This window comes from Phaenicophaeus curvirostris, chromosome 8 (genome assembly GCF_032191515.1).
Source record: "Phaenicophaeus curvirostris isolate KB17595 chromosome 8, BPBGC_Pcur_1.0, whole genome shotgun sequence".
NCBI classification, from domain to species: Eukaryota; Metazoa; Chordata; class Aves; order Cuculiformes; family Cuculidae; genus Phaenicophaeus; species Phaenicophaeus curvirostris.
Window position 1 is genome coordinate 17,238,750 of NC_091399.1, and position 15,736 is coordinate 17,254,485.

The window sequence follows — 15,736 nt, forward strand, 5'->3', positions numbered from 1 at the left end:
AAGGAGCAGCCACGAGACACCCAGGATTTGGGAGAGCAGCCCATGTTAGAGGGGCCTGGGCTTTCCCAGGATGAGGCCAGCGTTCTGCTTCCTCAGAGCCTGGCCAAACTCAAACATCCTGAGCTAAAATTTTGCGTGCTGGTTGTTTGCCTCCGAGGGAACCGTGTGTGCATGTGCTCACCCCTGTGAGATCCGAGGGATGACACTGACACCCTTGTTGTGAGCAAGATTCACGTGAAATTTCCCCAGAAGTGGGAACCAAAATATGCCTACTCGTAGCCACGCTAGAAATGTGAGAAAAGGGGGAAAAGAGGGCAAATCCATCGGTACCTGAGAGACCAAACTCTCTTAACATTTTACATTCAAAACCTATTTACCTGCTGCTGCAGTGCCACTCTCTCTGGGCTGGGTGTGCTGAAGGCGATGTTTGAAAGTGAACAGACCTGCAAGCTGTTCAGCAAAAGAGAAACCTAAGCCCTTGCCTGCTGATAATTCAGCAGGAGTATTTGAGAGGTAGCGGAAGATCCCTGTGCAGCCCTTTGTTGCAGCAATGTGCGAGGAAGGAAAGTCAAAATTAACGATGGGTTGAAGAAGTGTAAATAGAACCTTAGACCCAGAAAAAGCTTTATGCTCACGTCCAAAACGTGCCGAACCAGTGAGTTACGTCCACATCAGACACCGACTACTAAGCCTGGGGAGGCCCCATGACCATTCTCACCTTCATGCAGAACCAGACAGAAACGGGGAAGGTCATTATGATGAACAGGAAAGACAAGATGGTCAGAAGCCACTCACAGACGCCCAGACCTGGAGACTTTACTCCTAGGGAGAAATACAAAAGGACCGTGTTAGCAGAGGCCAGCTCCCAAAATACCGACAGCCTGACAAGCGCCCGGGCCCGTCAGCTTCAGTGTTGGCCTTTGCCTAAACCCGGCGCGTGTGAACCATTTGCTCTCCCTGGAGCTGGCTCAGGTGAGCAGGAGCTGCCAGGATGCACCGACAGGTTTCGTCCCCGCTTTACTGCCAGAAATGGAGCCGTGCTTCCCCGTGGGGCCTCGACTAGAGAGCAGCCTTCAGACTGAAGACCTGCAGGCACCAAGCGGTGTCCAAGGGTTTGGAAGGAGCAATTTGTTGGCTGACCTGGGAGCCCAGAAGTCCGTCGGGAGAGGTGAGCTAAGGGCAAAGAGAAAGATGGCGAATAGGAAGTTGATTTCAACGTGCACAGCCTGAAGCGCCCTTCCCTGTCAGAGGATCTCAGGCCCTTTGGAACAGGAGTTCAGTCGCATCCCAGCTCCCTGATGCGGTGGGACCGAGCCGCTGGTGCTACTGAAATCTCCCTGCGCCCTCCAGCGGTCACACCGAGGCGTGGGGGCTGACTGGGGTGCTCGGGTCAAAATGACCTTCCCCATCTCCCCAAAGCCAGGACGGGGCGTCTTGACCTGGCTGACCTTTGTTGTGAGGGAAAACCTGCAGGTATGGCCTGGAAATAGATTCCTTCTGGGGTACCTAGACCCAGAGGGCGGACCAGCAGTGAAGTTAGCGTCCCTGCGCGTCTCCCACTTAGATCTTCTCGAGCTCTTCCCTTCTTGCCCCTTTGCCTTTGGAGCTCTCTGCAGAGCCAGCAGGTCTGGAGGGAGGTTCACATGCCAAGAACCTGCGTGATCACTCTAGCTCTACAGCACCAGGAGGCTGTGAGGCTGGCTGGGGTCTCCCGTGTCTCACCCCAAGGAAAACTGTGTCTGTGCCAGGCGGGTGCGATGGCACTCACCGTGCGGAGTTATTCTGTGGCCGTACAGGGTCAAAGAGCCCACAGCTTTCCAGCCCTTCCCCTTCCATAATCCATACCTCCCTCTTGCTGCTCACTGTCCAGCAATGCCATTGCCTCCGTTTCATTCTTTGAGGATTTACACTATTCTTTGCCTAAAACTAGTATATATACCCACTGCTTTTGTAAAGCGTGAGGCCTTTTTCTAGAAGGACATCCAACTCAGCGCCGAATTGTAAACCAAAAATGTTATTGCCTTTGCCTCAAAGACTTGATCCTTTTCAAGGTTTTACCAGTGAATGAGTGTTTCCCACTTGGGACACAGGGGGGACTCCCCATGCCTGGGATTAGGGATGCAGGGAGCTCTGCGAGGGGCAAGGGGGCACGTAGGACAGAGCAAGGAGACCCCACGCCTGGAAGAAGGAGGTGAGGTCGCTGCTTATTACCGATAAAGAGGGTTTAACCCCAGCACAGCTGGAGAGGGGAGTACATGGCCATGATGGGCAAACCTCTCCCTCTACGTGACCTGGGCTTCCAATCCACCTTGGAGCTGGTGGCAAAAATGCCTGACGTTGTCAGAATCTGTCCTCAGGAGAAAGGCACGTTTATCCTCAAAGGTGAGGTTTTATTTCCGTAAAAGTGGAGGAGTTGTTTGGAACCTCGTACTGGTATGAAGCGATGCTCTAAAACCAGGAGGTGCAGAATGAATTGCCAGAGCTGTAGGTCATGTATCTCTGTCACTCTTTTTCTCATATAGCTCTGTTTAATTTTTTTGCCGTTGATGTTTTTTGCTGTGTCTTAATCTGCCTTTTTGTACCTTTCTCCTCCTTCCTCCTGGAAAATAACAGAGGCTTCCAGTTCTTTTTGTACATTTTGCACTCTGCTCTTGGTTTAGAAACTGCAGTAACGTTTCTATAGGAAGTTCAGTCTGTATCAAAGAACTTTTATCATTTTCCCAACAAAACTTGCAGCAGATGAGTTTCCTTTTGTGATCCTGTATCCAAGAATTGGACCCGCCTTTCTGCTTGGATCTGGATTTCTAGGGATGAGGGTGCAGGTTGGTTCTTGGCTGTTTCATCTGGTTCATTTCAGTTCACAAAGGGAGAGTAAAAGTTACCCTGTTGGAAATGCGATCTAGCGTGATTGGTTTTGAAAGACACGCCTGCTTCTGAAGAGGGTGGGGAGAATAGGAAAGAGGAGGACCTTTGCTTGTATAAAGCTTTCAGTAGTTTGCTGTCTTGGTAATCTCATAATTTATTTATTTCTTTCTTTCTTTGGTAGCCATTGCAGATGAGACCACCAAAGGTATTGCAAAACTGGTTGCCAGGCAGGAGGAAAGTGTTAAGTCACGAAAGAATGATGCTGTGAAGGCACGTGCTGCTTTTCCCTCTAGGAACACAAAGTGTCTCCCTCGCAGCCAGCGACTGGGAAGGCTGAGCTGCAGGATCTGCTGAGTTCCTCACCACTTCTGCTCAGGAACTTTGAGAGGGCCTATCGCAGACGCTTTGGCCGGCCGTTCCAGTATAGGCGATATGGATTTGTCTCTGTATTTCAAGTCCTTGAAAGTGTGTCCGATATCATTGTTGTTGAGCAGACAAAAGCAGGTTCCTTGCTGTCCCTGAGGAAGTAGCTGGAAGGTGAGACAGCGAAGGAAGAGGTGCCGCACGGTGGGGCGCGCAAAGAGGTGCCAGAAGGTGAGGGAGGGTATTATTTAACTGGAAGTATGTAGCTGCCAAGCAGCTGTGTTTCAAGTGATGTTGCTGCCTTTCCAGTAGCTGTCGTAGTCCTGGTTTCCCTAGGCTTTAGCGCAGAAGGGCTGCGAGGTACTGTAGAAGCAGCTGTTACAAGGGTGTTGTTGTGGTAGCAGAGAGCTTAACTGGAAGTTTTCTACGGTTTGCCACTGTTTTTCAGTGCGAGGTGAAAGAAGGGATGTTAAGGCCCTTTCTGAATGCGTGTATAGGACTGGAATTTCTAGTAATTCCAGGCAACAGGTAATAAAACTAGAAGGATCTCTGGCACGTCGGCTCCGCAGGCTGGTAAAGCCTTCCAGATGCGCTTTTTGAGGCTGAAGCACTAATCTGAAAGGCATAGCTATACTGCTTCTCTGAAGAAGAGCCTGTAGATATCCTCAGCGTTCCCCTAACAACTATGAGAGAAAGCAGAGGATTGCATAAGGTTCCTGCCAAATGCCTGACTTTTCTTAGCATCATTCTAGGAATTTATTTAGCCCTTGTCATGCTTGCAAGAGCAAGTGTGTTTTATTTTGCTTGAATTTATTAGTACGGCGAAGGATGCCTCTCAAGCAAATCCCCGTGACTGTGGGTGCTACAAGAGATGAGGAAAATGGCACTAGTACTTGTACGCTTTCATGGCCAGGTGTATTCTCCTTCTGCTTAATATGTAAATAAAGAATAACAACTAAACTCTCTTTACAGCTGCACCTGCAATTGAGATGCCTCCTTTGGAACCCATCCGTGATGCCAAGTGGTTTCACCTGCCGGCAGAAGAGAAGTCAGAGCCGGTGGAAGGACAAGCACTAGATATGAGTGATGTCCTCAAACAAGTAAGTGGCAGGATGAGTGATCTGTAGCTTTGTCATGTCTTCGTCCAGGGGGTGATAATTTTTTTCACTGCTTTTGTTTTTGCTTGGTTTGTATTGTTGATGCACTGTTGCTTCCAAAAAAAAATTGTACCTAGTTTAGATGAGGCTGGAGGTGACCAGAGTCATACTGACCTGATATATAACTCTATGTGCCCTCCAGCCTAGGTCTTTTTCTTGTCTCTTTCTGGTCTTGAGATCTCTGTTGGAGATCGTCCAAAGCCAGTAAAGCATAATCTTGTTCCCCAATAAGAGTGGAGACAATTCTTTTTGTGTTCTTAATAGCCTTCTTCTGAGAGTAGCTGTGTGGCATTTCCCCTGCTGCAGTAGCATGGGTTTAAGTGTCTAGCAGCTACGTGGCAGAGCTGAGGAATGGTCCTTGGAGACCTCAGTGCTGTCGTTGCCACTCTGCTCTTTGGTTGGACTTGAAAGTTTTGTTGCTGTTGTTGTGGTTTAGCAATGTATTTTTAGAAAGGGATGGAGAAGTACAGAGGCTCTGACCTGCCAGACCTGCTTGGGAGAATTTCTTTGTGCCCCCTCTATTTTTTTTTCCTCTTTTGAGCATCTTTAGGCCTTTGTTTTCTCAGGAAAGTTCTCCTGCTGCGAATTATTTCCTCTGCCAAGCTCATCTGGTGGTTCTACACAACTGTACAGTTGGAGTACCTAGACAGGGAAAGGGTTGCAGGGATTCTTTCTGAATTTGGTGTGCTGTTCACTTAATGAACTTGAAAGCTTAGGGCTACGAGTCGGACTTTCTGCGGTGTTTCAAGAAACATACCCTTTAGAAAACTTTGGCAGGCTCTTCTGATAAGACCTTGTCGTCTGGTGGGATGAAGTCCGTGGGGAATTTCCCTAGATCAAACAAAGTCTGCTTGTGGGAAGGGTAGAAAAGGGAGAGAGATGGTCCACGTAGCCCCATTTTTTTCTTGTTATGTGTCGCAAAGGGAATCTGTTTAAAGATTCTAGCAGGGCGAGTCTTGGAACGTGTTTGTACAACTCGTGTTTGCCATGAAGCACCAGTTTTGCTGGTTTGTTTTAAAAGTGCCCTAGAGAGGAGGAAAGTGAGCTGGAATGTGTTTGGGTAGGCAGTGAACCAAGATTTCAAGATGCTGCAAAGTCGAGGGGAAAGATGCGACCTGATTCCTGGCCTGCTGTAAGGTATGGAAGTATCTGGTGATGAGACGCCAATAGCGGAAGCGTTGTAAGGGACAAATGAGGGACAAGGGCCGAGTCAATCTGCTCGGCCCCGAGAAGGGTCAAATATATAGAGCTGCTGCTCTTGGCAGCTTTTTCTTGCCGTGCCGAGCAGAAGGAAAGTTGTCATCCACACCACTCTTGGCAGCTGCCGCTCTGGCTTAAGGCAAGGAGTTAGCCAGTCTTACGAGCCGTGCCTCTTCTAGGGCTAGTTTTACAGTGTGTTCGGTTGTTTACCTTTTTCTTATAATTTTCTTGCTATTTTGTGAAGGTGTTTTTTAAGTAGACATTTCTACGTCTTTCAAAGAAGTGTCTGTTGTCTCTGCCAACGTGTGAACTACGTGATAAACATCACGTGTGCCCGTAACAGTCTGACACGAGGAGCTTTCATGGAGCAAACCTGTCCCTTGGCAATATCACTGTTGACTGGCACTTCTGGGAGGAAATCCATGAAATGTAAGGGGATTTTAGAGGTGCTGCTGCTGCTCAGGCAAGAATTCCCTCAGGTACTCTTTAACTCAAAAATGTTAACTGCCTGGTTAACTCAATGTTTTAGTCAAAGTTTTTAACAAAAAGAATTCAAGGGTGTTCTTCCTCGCTCAGTCTGCAGGAGAGACTCTAATCTGCTTTTTTAAAAAACGGTTCGAAGGGCTAGTATTGTCTCTCGGTTGACTGTAGCCGTGTAAGCAGTGGGGTGTGCTGGAAGACAAATTTCCTGTAAGTTGTCTGGTGTGTGATGCAGTGGTAACTCGTAGCATATTCACAATGAGTAAAACTGGAATAGTTTTGACTTCTGGACGCTGGAGGAGTGCTGTTTGTTGGCACAAACTGAATCTCTGGAGGCAGTGAAAGTAGCTGATGTCTGATTAAGGTTTCCATGCACGCTGGTTCAAGTGGAATAAAGTTTACAGCAGCTAAAGAATGATGCAAAATTGCAAGCTGTGCCAAGAACTGATGTACAAATTTGCCTAGAATGAGAAAAGAATAGGATTTGTAGCGTTTGTATGTTTTTATCTTTTGGGAAATAGCTCTGGTGTGTGTGAGATGCATTTGTGCCTTCTGTGTCTTGAATTGTTTTCAGATAGTTTTTCTACTTCAGTCATGTGCTCTTTCATGGGGACAGAAGATAGAAACAGCATCTTTGGGGTAAAATCCAACAAGCAGGTGGGTTTTTTTGGTGCGAGTTTTTGATTTTTTTTTTTCTCTTTATCAGTAGCCATTCAATATCTTTGTCTAAATACCTAACGTGTCATCAGTTCCTCTTCTTTATTCCTTGAAGGAATATGAGGAAGGTATTTTTGTTGCACCCCTCTTTACACTGGAGGGAGGAAAGAGAGAAGGAAGGTGGAGGGTGTGAAAATAGATGTTAGGATCCCAGGGACAGTTTTAATCCGAGTTTGCGCTATTTGTTGGGATTCTCTGATCTTCAGTAATTCATGGGTTCCCAGGAAAGCAGAACTATTTTTTTACCTTAATGCAGAGGCCAGTTATGTGTGTTCAGGGCGTAGCAAGACTTCTGAGCGCTACTTTCCTCTTGTCCCTTTGTAGTGTCAAGATTTAGATTTGAAGCTGTCAATCTTCAATCTGGCAACGACTCCAGAAATTCCCCCTGATGCTGTTCAGGACAGAAGCCTTTGCAGTTTCCCACCTTTGGAGCGCTTGTGTTTGGTGGGAGTCTTTGTGGAATGTATAATCTCTCCTAGCCGGTTCTACATGCAAGCGTGCCACGCAGAAACATCCGATAAACTCCAGGATATGATGTTTGAGATGAGGGGAGGACGTGCTATGCTGATTCTGTGCTATTACCTGGGTATTTGCACTGAGGGAACAGGGCACCCGGCTGTTTGTTACGGTCACTACAGGCTTGACTTCTGGATATGGAGATGCCAGTGCCGTACTAAATCACATAATCATAATGCTTCCGCATTCCTTTTATCTAGCAAGCAGTAAGTATCGCTAATAGTTTGGCTGTGTCCTAGACGGTCTTAAACTTTAAAAGCCTGGAAAAGTTGTGGAAAGGAACTTGAGGGTTCTGTATTGTTGACATTGCTATTGCTAATGTGCTTGGTTAAGGCTTTTACTTCCCTCTCCAGCACTTACCAAAAGCAGCAGGTAATAAGCCTTAGTCATATCTATATTTGAAAGCAAAACCCCATCAGTGGGTTTGTCTGTCAGGTACGTTGTGCATTTGGGACTCTTCCACTACGCTGCAGTTGCTGTTAGTCGTGTGCCAAAGTAAATACTGGATGTCCGTGGGGCAACCGTGTGATCGCAGGCTGCAGACAGGTACTGTGTGTGTAAGCCAGGACTCCGGAACCTGGCTCGTAAGAAGCCCTGTGCCAAGTCAGGGTAATGTTAAAAGTGAACGACTAGAATGGCTGTATTTAGTCGCTGATTAGCGCCCATTAGTTAACTTTTTGTTGGACCCCAAGAATACCATTTAAATGTTAAAAGTTTAGGTTTGTGTATTTATTGTCACTTGGTTTAAGTAGAACAGAAACATAAACTATCTATTAGAACAACTCCTGAAAATCCGTCTCGTGGAGCCTTTGAGAAATGAGGATTCTTCTGAACCCTGAAGTGTATTTCTGTTTATCCATCTCCTGCGTCCTACCAAGCACAGTTTTTCATTGTGATCTCTGGCAGACACTGTTACTTGAGTAAACTTGTTTCTGATCGTTCTGTCATGCCTGAGTCTTCAGTACGTCCTGGACAGCTTTGCTGTGTAACGGTCTCAAAATGGTGGTACCGCGTTATCATCCACCGCGTGATCAATGACCAAGAAGCAGAGGTGTTCTACGCAGATTACGGAAACCTGGGAATCGTCCGAAGGTTTGCCTGGAAATGGTTCTCAGGATTAGCTGTTCCATCGCCTTCCCAGGGATGAGGGTGAGGCTGCTGGGCCTGTCACTCTCCAGGAAGACGTCCCACCACGCAGGTTTCCTAGAAAGTGTCTATTTGGATTTTTTTTTCCCGTAGCAGTGCCTTGCAGGTACTTCCTTGCTTACATGTTAATGCGTGAGGTGACGTTAAGAACAAGATCTGCGGTGCAGATCACTCCAAGCCCTTTGCTTATCATCGCTGTGGGCTAAACCCTTTCCTCTTCCTTTATTCACTCTTGCCCCTTTCTGTCCCTTTCGAGCAAGCTCCCTAATCCTCTTCCCTGAGTTTTGTGAATGGACATAAACATCTCTTGAACAGACATCCTCCCAGTTGGGAGCATTTGTGGTGTCAGAGGTACTCGTTCTCCTCTGTAATTCAGTACCTTCCCCATATTTGCTTCTGCCCTCTCATTTGCCTCTATTCATGCCTGGCCATAGGCATTCTGTGTTTCAAAAGTGATTTTTCTCTGTCCATAACTTTCTTATCAAAAGAGGTTATGAGGAGAGGATGCTTGGGCAAGGGAAGGCATAAGGGACCAGTTGTTATTGCTATTTCTGCTGTGCCCCTTCTCTGGCTACGGAGTGTTTTCCAAAGCTGCTGTCGGGCTTTATTCGTAAGCACAAAATGCGATATGTGCCTCTCTATTCCTAAGCTGATCTTAAAACCCAGAAGAGGAGGAAGTTCTGCTCTTCTGCCTGGTTTTGCTCCTTTACTCCTGTAACAGGTTTTGGTTTTTTTTGCGTTGTAGGCGGTGCTACTTGAAGCTCCCTGCTCAGGCCATCCCGTGTTCCTTGGCGTGGGTAAAACCCGTGGGGGTACGTGCTCACATGCAGTTTTCTTTGACGTATGCGTGACAGCCATCAAGTCGAGGTTGGCTTTTTCTCCTGACAAGGGCAAACCTTTGGAATAATTTGGGTCCTGCTGCTGTTATGTTCAGCGGAGCGTGACTGCCTAAGTGTCTGTCTCTGCAGGGGATTGCTCTTCCGCTGTCTGTTTTCCTTCCAGTCAGAGTATTCTTGCTCGTATTGTTGCAGAAACAGATAGCTGCCGTTAAGCAAATGAACAGACTTGTTTCTTCCCCTGCCGGTAGTTCTCCCTGGTCCTTCTGAAGTCTTGCTAGCTCCAGGCCTCTGTTTTAAATCTGTCTTCTCTGACAGAGCTTTCTTTGAGTGAGTTGGTTTGATGCAATCAGCGTAGCCAAAGGATTATAGAGGTCATAAAAAAAGTTCCTCTGTGCTGGGAAGCCGCTTGGTCAAGACACCTGAGAAATACAGTCTCTGAAGGAAGGGGCATGAGCACGGTTGATTCTTCTGCGTTGTAAAGACATTATTTTAAAAAAGTTATTTCCTCTGTTTTTTTGAGGGTTAAAGAATCACAATTTTCTTTGCAGTGAAGCTTAGCAGTTTCCAAAACCTGACACTTTTAAAGTCTCTAATTATGTGATTCCAGAAATTAAAAAAGAAAGACGCAACAATATTTTAGGCAGTTGTGGTAAAAATGAGCGGTGAACACCATTGAACCGTGTTTGAAAACAGACGTTTAGGGTGAAAGGGCTTCCCAGTGTGCCTAGCACTGCGGCCTTGGGGTAGTTTGATTTACTTCAGTGCTGGGAAGCTTGTCTGCCTGACTTCCCTGTATTTGTCCCTAGCCTGACCTGGCTTCACTGCCTTCTTGACAAGTTCTCACAAGGACAAATCTCGGGCGTTGGATGTTGATCTGTTTATAGTAACTCAACATTCTTGTTTCTTCTTCAGGGTTCACGGTCCAATGATGCGATTCTCCTATTCAAGAAGCTGTGTGATTCCAAGCTACTTGTGGGCGTCGTGGATGAATATGTGAATGGCATTTGTCATCTCTTCCTGTGTGACGCAGCCACTAAGGACGATATCTACTTCCACGCTGTCTTGAGCAGTAGGGGATGTGCTGACATCTGTGGGAAGAAGGTTCCTTCCCAGGTCAGGAGGGAGGCGTGTGCTTCTGACAGGAAAGGCAGGGAAAGGATTGGTTGGGTGCCTGTAGTGGAAAGATCTTTACCTTGAAGCAAGTAGTTTTGTGAAGAGCAAAACCGGTATTCCCTGCTTCCCTGCAATTTACTGTTTTGGGGCTGTATCCCACGGTGTCTATGGTGACAGCTTTCTTTTTGGTTAAGGTGGAATTCGATGATACAGCAGAGATGTTCTGGTTTAGCAGAACAAACTCTTTTGATCCTGACTTCTAAGAGTGGATTAGAAGGTTTTGGTACGGATTTTTAAAGTGGATTAGCTTGTTAATATTGCCGAAAAGGAAAATAGATGTTCTGAACATGAGGCCAAGCTGGGATGGAATTGAGGAGTTGTATTTGTAACTTTTCTAAACATTGTTAAATCCGGTAGGTTTTGTTAGTCATAAGTTGAGGCCTCCGAGTCATCCAGACCATGAGAGCAAGTCCATTAGATGTTACTGTCTGGCTTCAAGTAGCGCTGCATAGAATCGTAGAATTGCCAGGTTGGATGGTAGAGTCCAACCATTCCTATCTGCTGCTAAACCGTGTCCCTGAGCGCCTTGTCTGCCTGTCTTTTAAACACCTCCAGGGACAGTGACTCAACCACCTCCCTGGGCAGCCTCTACCAGTGCCCGATGACCCTTTCTGTGAAATTTTTTTTGTCTGATATCCAGTCTGATGTCCATTTTTTCTGCTAGCCAGTGGCACGGGCAGTTGAGTGAGGAACAGGGTAGTTAAATAAATAATTTTGGCCTTTCCTGCTCTAGGCCCCGGAGATTGGTTGTGCCGTTAAACTGAATTATAGATATGGTCTTGGCTTACAAAGTCTCTTTCTTTGCCAGTGACGTGTATAGTGCTGGACGGTGTAACCAGGGTAGATTGCATGTTGTGCCTTGAGCAGAGATTGAAGCTGTGAGCCAGCACAGAGAGCATTTATGATTTAGGCCCATCAGTGTTGCCTGAATGTCTCAGCTCCGTTTCAGCAAGAAGTCTGTGGATACGAAAACCTTTAGAAAGGTGCTGCAACAGTTTTGTATCTCAGCAGAAAGTCAGGCTTTGCAGCCCGGAGTGCTCGTATCTGTTGTTTCGTTTAGTAGATGCAGAATGCGTATTTTGGCAGGATTAAATCCAATAATTGTCTTTTTGCGTGTGCGTGTTCCATTTAGCGGGTAGGGGGCTATTGCTGGGTGATTTTATTGCTGGAGGGAGTTGATTTTCTTAGTAAGACAATTTCTCCAAGAATTCAGAGCTCACTTGTGGGTGGTGTGCTTCTTTGTAAAACCCATTAGAATTCTTTTTATTCTTTATGGTGGTGACAACTTACTTTTCTTGACTCAGCTGTTGGGGTTTTATTTGTTCGTAGGGATTTGAGGAAGTGAATCCTTCAGCCTTGTATCTTGAGCCCAGCAGAAAGCAGGAGAATGCTGAACCCGTGGAGCCACACCTTCGCTCGCAGCAGGAATCTTTGAACGTAAATAGTGACATAGCAAGCTCGAAGCTGGATGAGGATGAACTGTGGGAACAGGTGAGAGTTTGGCTGCGGTGTGACTATCGTTCAGTGGAATTGGCTCCAGGGATCAGTAGATGTGTTGGCTTAGTCCTATGCAGTGTCTTGTGGAGTGGTTTTTTTTCCTTTGCTTTTATAAAAAGCAAGCAGAACCGTGACGTAACAACAATTACACGTGGACCATAAATACGTCCGTCGCTGCTTGACCTCTGATCCCTTTGCAGACGTCAGGGAGTCTGTGCTCAGTGAGTTCTCCAACCTTCCATACGCACCATCGTTTTTGAGTTAGAGGGAGAATGGACTCCAAGAACTCAGACCAGTACCAGATCCCTGAGATCAGTTTGACTTAGCAGTTTCCTAGTTTGCACCCCAGGAGCCAAAAGGTGGTGTGGTCTCCTCTAGTGTCTCTGGGGTTTGGCAAAGGATGTGTAATAACTCGGGGTGTCATTTACGTGTGGGAAAGGACCAGAAGAACTAGTGATGTCTTGTTTGCCTTAAGGGTCTTGCTCATTTTAAACTTCTCCGAAAGGAATCCATTTGCAGTCTTGGTTGTTACAGGGGTTAAAGTTGTACACGACTGGAGTTTTTTTTAAAAGTTAACTCTAAAAGCGACCGATACCCAGGTCTGGATACTGCTGTACGCCTTTGATTTCAGAGCAGGTTGAAGAGAGGAGCCCTTTGCTATTATTTAATGGATGAAAAAGAATGATGAACAGAGGGGTTAAGCAGGGAGTAAAATCCAGGTCTTGGGCGCAGTCTAGCACGGTACCGTTAGAAGCACCAGGGGTATTGTTTTACAGGTCACTCTCTCTACTTTTGTGTGATTTAAATTGTAGTTTTTTCATGACACATTTTACTACTGACGCCAAGTAACTGTCAGCTGTTGAAGTGTTCAGCAGTGGGCCGGCTCCAGGGCTGTTTTTCTGACATTCCTCTGAAACGTAAAAACGTAAGAGTTACTGTAGTGTCGGTAACTTGTAAAGCGGTCATTTTAGCCAGGTTTTATTTTAGCCAACTGTGTGTCTGGGCTAGGGAAGCTATAAGCTGCACGTGTTGGATATTGGTGGGCTTGCACTGTCAATACATCATCTGAACTGAAGGTCCCAAACATCGTCTTTATGTGGGAGAAATGAATGTGACCGAGACTCTGCAAATCTGAGTTTATTGTGATTTTTATGGTAAAATCTGGTTAAGTGCAGCAAGATCCATGTGTGTAAACGTCAGACAGAGCTGGCAATTTGGAGACTAGAGGAATGTTAAGTGCCTTCAGGTTTTCTTCTGTTTTGAAGGGTCTTAGAATCCTTTTCCAGGAACAGTAATCCTCTCTTTTCTGCTATTCTGTTTAGTTGCTCGAAACGATTCCTCTCCTCCTCGGTGCATCACCGATGTCACCATCAGTATCAACTCTAATAATTGCTCAAAGTGTTTAGAACTGGGATGAAATACGTCTGACTCTTGGTACTGCTCGGCTAGCGTTTTCTGGGAACTCCTCTTTGGCAGTGGGGAACTCCCTTTGTGTTGTCCAATCTTAGATTTGCCTTGTCAGGATTAACTCGACCCCCTCCTCTGCCCTTAAGTGCGAAATGGCTGGACACCGAGTTGTCTCAGCTGTGCTGTGTGAAGGCACTTCTCCATGGTGAAATTCCTCAGAAGGCAGCAAGCAATAACCAGAAAAGATTGCTCAGATAAAACTGTCCTTTCCAGGTGGTAAGTTTTCCTGTGGAGTACAGAAATGAAAGTGGGAGTCAGTCACTTCCCTCTCTTGAAGAGTCCTCAATACCAGTTGTCTTCTTCAAGTCGGTGGAAGACGTTTATACCTGCTCCAGGCAACCAAGAGGAATGAGCCAAGATGACCCTGATCGGACAGAAAGATTTCCCAACGAGGCCCAACGTCTTGCTCTGCATCCTGCTGTTCTACTTATGGCAGCGCCATTTATGCTGGACGACCATAACAGTACGAATAGATTTGTCGGTAAACTTTGAACACAGCAGAAAACTGAGCAGCCTGTAACTGTGCTGCGACTCTTGCAGTCGCTGTTGGGCACCTTGGGACTAGTGCTGCTGTTTTGCTAGAACAGGTGGAAACGTTGGTGTTCCTGTGGGGTGGAGATACGACGATAGTAAATAACCAGGTGCAATGCATCGGTTTGGTCTTTCGTGGGAACAAGTGCATTGAGGGTTATTTCTCTGATTTTTGCTGTCTTTTCTAGACTTCAGGCTGTTTTCGTGCAGAAGTCTGTTTCTCCATGCTAGCCCGTGTTCATTTCATACTGAATCTCTGACTGCCAGAGGTAAGGGACAAAAGCAGTTTTTTAACTTTGTAAGGTCCCTGTGTGGGTGTTCATCTTCCAAATGATGAAAGGATCCACCAACCTGTATGAGCTTTGCCCATTTTACAAGGCCAGTTGACTTGCCAAAGGCGGCGCCTGTTGTTTGTGCCTCGGAACGGATCTGTCTGCGCTCTCTGTGGAGTGGAGGCCCGGTTCTCTGGGCAGGAGCTACTCAATTCACATGTGACTTCCCCCCTCGGGGAAACGGATGGGAAATCAGATGTGAATTGAGTAGCAGCACTGGGAGGAGAGGGAGAGAGGCTCTCAGATTATACTGCGTTGGGCTCACCGAAGAGATGTGCAGTAGAAAGCCCTCTCGCCGTGACCCGGTAAGGTCTAGGCAAAAGGGACATCAGTCTAAAGTGGAGCTCTGAGAGTTGCCATTGTTGATGCCGTCTTTCTTTTCTGTGTTCCTCCTTATGCAGGGAAAGAGGAAGTGAGGAACAGACTTGCCCAGAAGTGCCGAGGTTGGCCTGTGCGGTGCCAGCGGGCTGTGTGACCAAGCGCCGTCTCTGAAACTGCTTGTCCCTCCTGTCACGCTAGCTGCCTTGTTCCCAGCTGCTCGCTTAGCCACTTGCGGTTCCTACTTGCAGTGGTTCCCCGGCCTGAGAAAGAACTTGAGAAGAGGGGAAGAAGGCTGAGCAACTGCCAAGGAAGGCTGCCTGGAGTAGCAAAAGCCACCGGTATGACCACGCTGTTATTTTCTTTGTTCAGAAATGTTTAATGTTTCAGGAAAACAGTTTGATTTGGTACTGATTTATTGCTCTTGGTTGTTGTTCTGAAGTACTGCATTAGAGTGTGACATTGTGCTATATGTCTTCTAAGTTTAGGAGAGGGAAGTGGACTACCTATCCCTCACTCCCTCAGTGCACAAGCAGTTTTGACGTTGTGTGGGGAAATGTTTTTTTGATTTTTGACTTCACGGATGCTCCACACGCTCCTTGCTCTTAGGAGAGGTGGTTGTATCCCAGCTGTGGCCTCAGTCCGTGGTGATGCTGAGAACTTGCCAAAGGAAATCTCCTTCCCCGAGAGAAGGATGCTCTGAATTGTTGATGGATCGGGATGCCACACCTACGAAGCATCGGGAATCCCGTGGTACAGATATTGAATGAGATCTATAAAGAATCCAGTAAGAGAAGGCTTGAAGCTTGACATTGGCCTTGTTTACGTAGCTCTTTGCCTGTGGCAAGAAATCCTCTTGGGCCTGAGTTTATTAATGCAGAGAAAAGTTGTGGGAAGAGATGCGCCCTGGCTGCGAATGCTGACATTCAGCTGCTTTGCTGCTGCCTGGACTGTTCTTCAGGGCTTCAGGGGCCGCTCTGCCCACCCCGAAATGTGCCAGAGGTGTGTTTTGCTGCTGAGCCCCAAGAAAGGCTCAAGGTGGGATTTAACACGAACGCTGAAACAGTTAAAAGCCCAGCATAAGAAGTTTATTGATGGTCTGAGACGATCTTTAAAGCTGTCTTTCAACCCAAAC

General features: G+C 46.8%; 1 protein-coding gene across 1 annotated transcript; it reads left to right on the forward strand.

Annotated features, from left to right (window-relative positions):
* Positions 1-704: 704 nt before the first annotated feature.
* LOC138723355 (tudor domain-containing protein 5-like) lies at positions 705-15,371 on the forward strand. Its single transcript, XM_069862301.1, is given in 16 exon segments — positions 705-972; positions 1,028-1,168; positions 1,729-1,790; positions 2,186-2,248; positions 2,250-2,382; positions 3,047-3,166; positions 3,169-3,459; positions 4,201-4,328; positions 7,107-7,354; positions 8,205-8,390; positions 9,166-9,256; positions 10,196-10,396; positions 11,786-11,947; positions 13,634-13,901; positions 14,853-14,942; positions 15,211-15,371. Coding segments are annotated over 16 exon segments (2,613 nt in total).
* Positions 15,372-15,736: the final 365 nt, after the last annotated feature.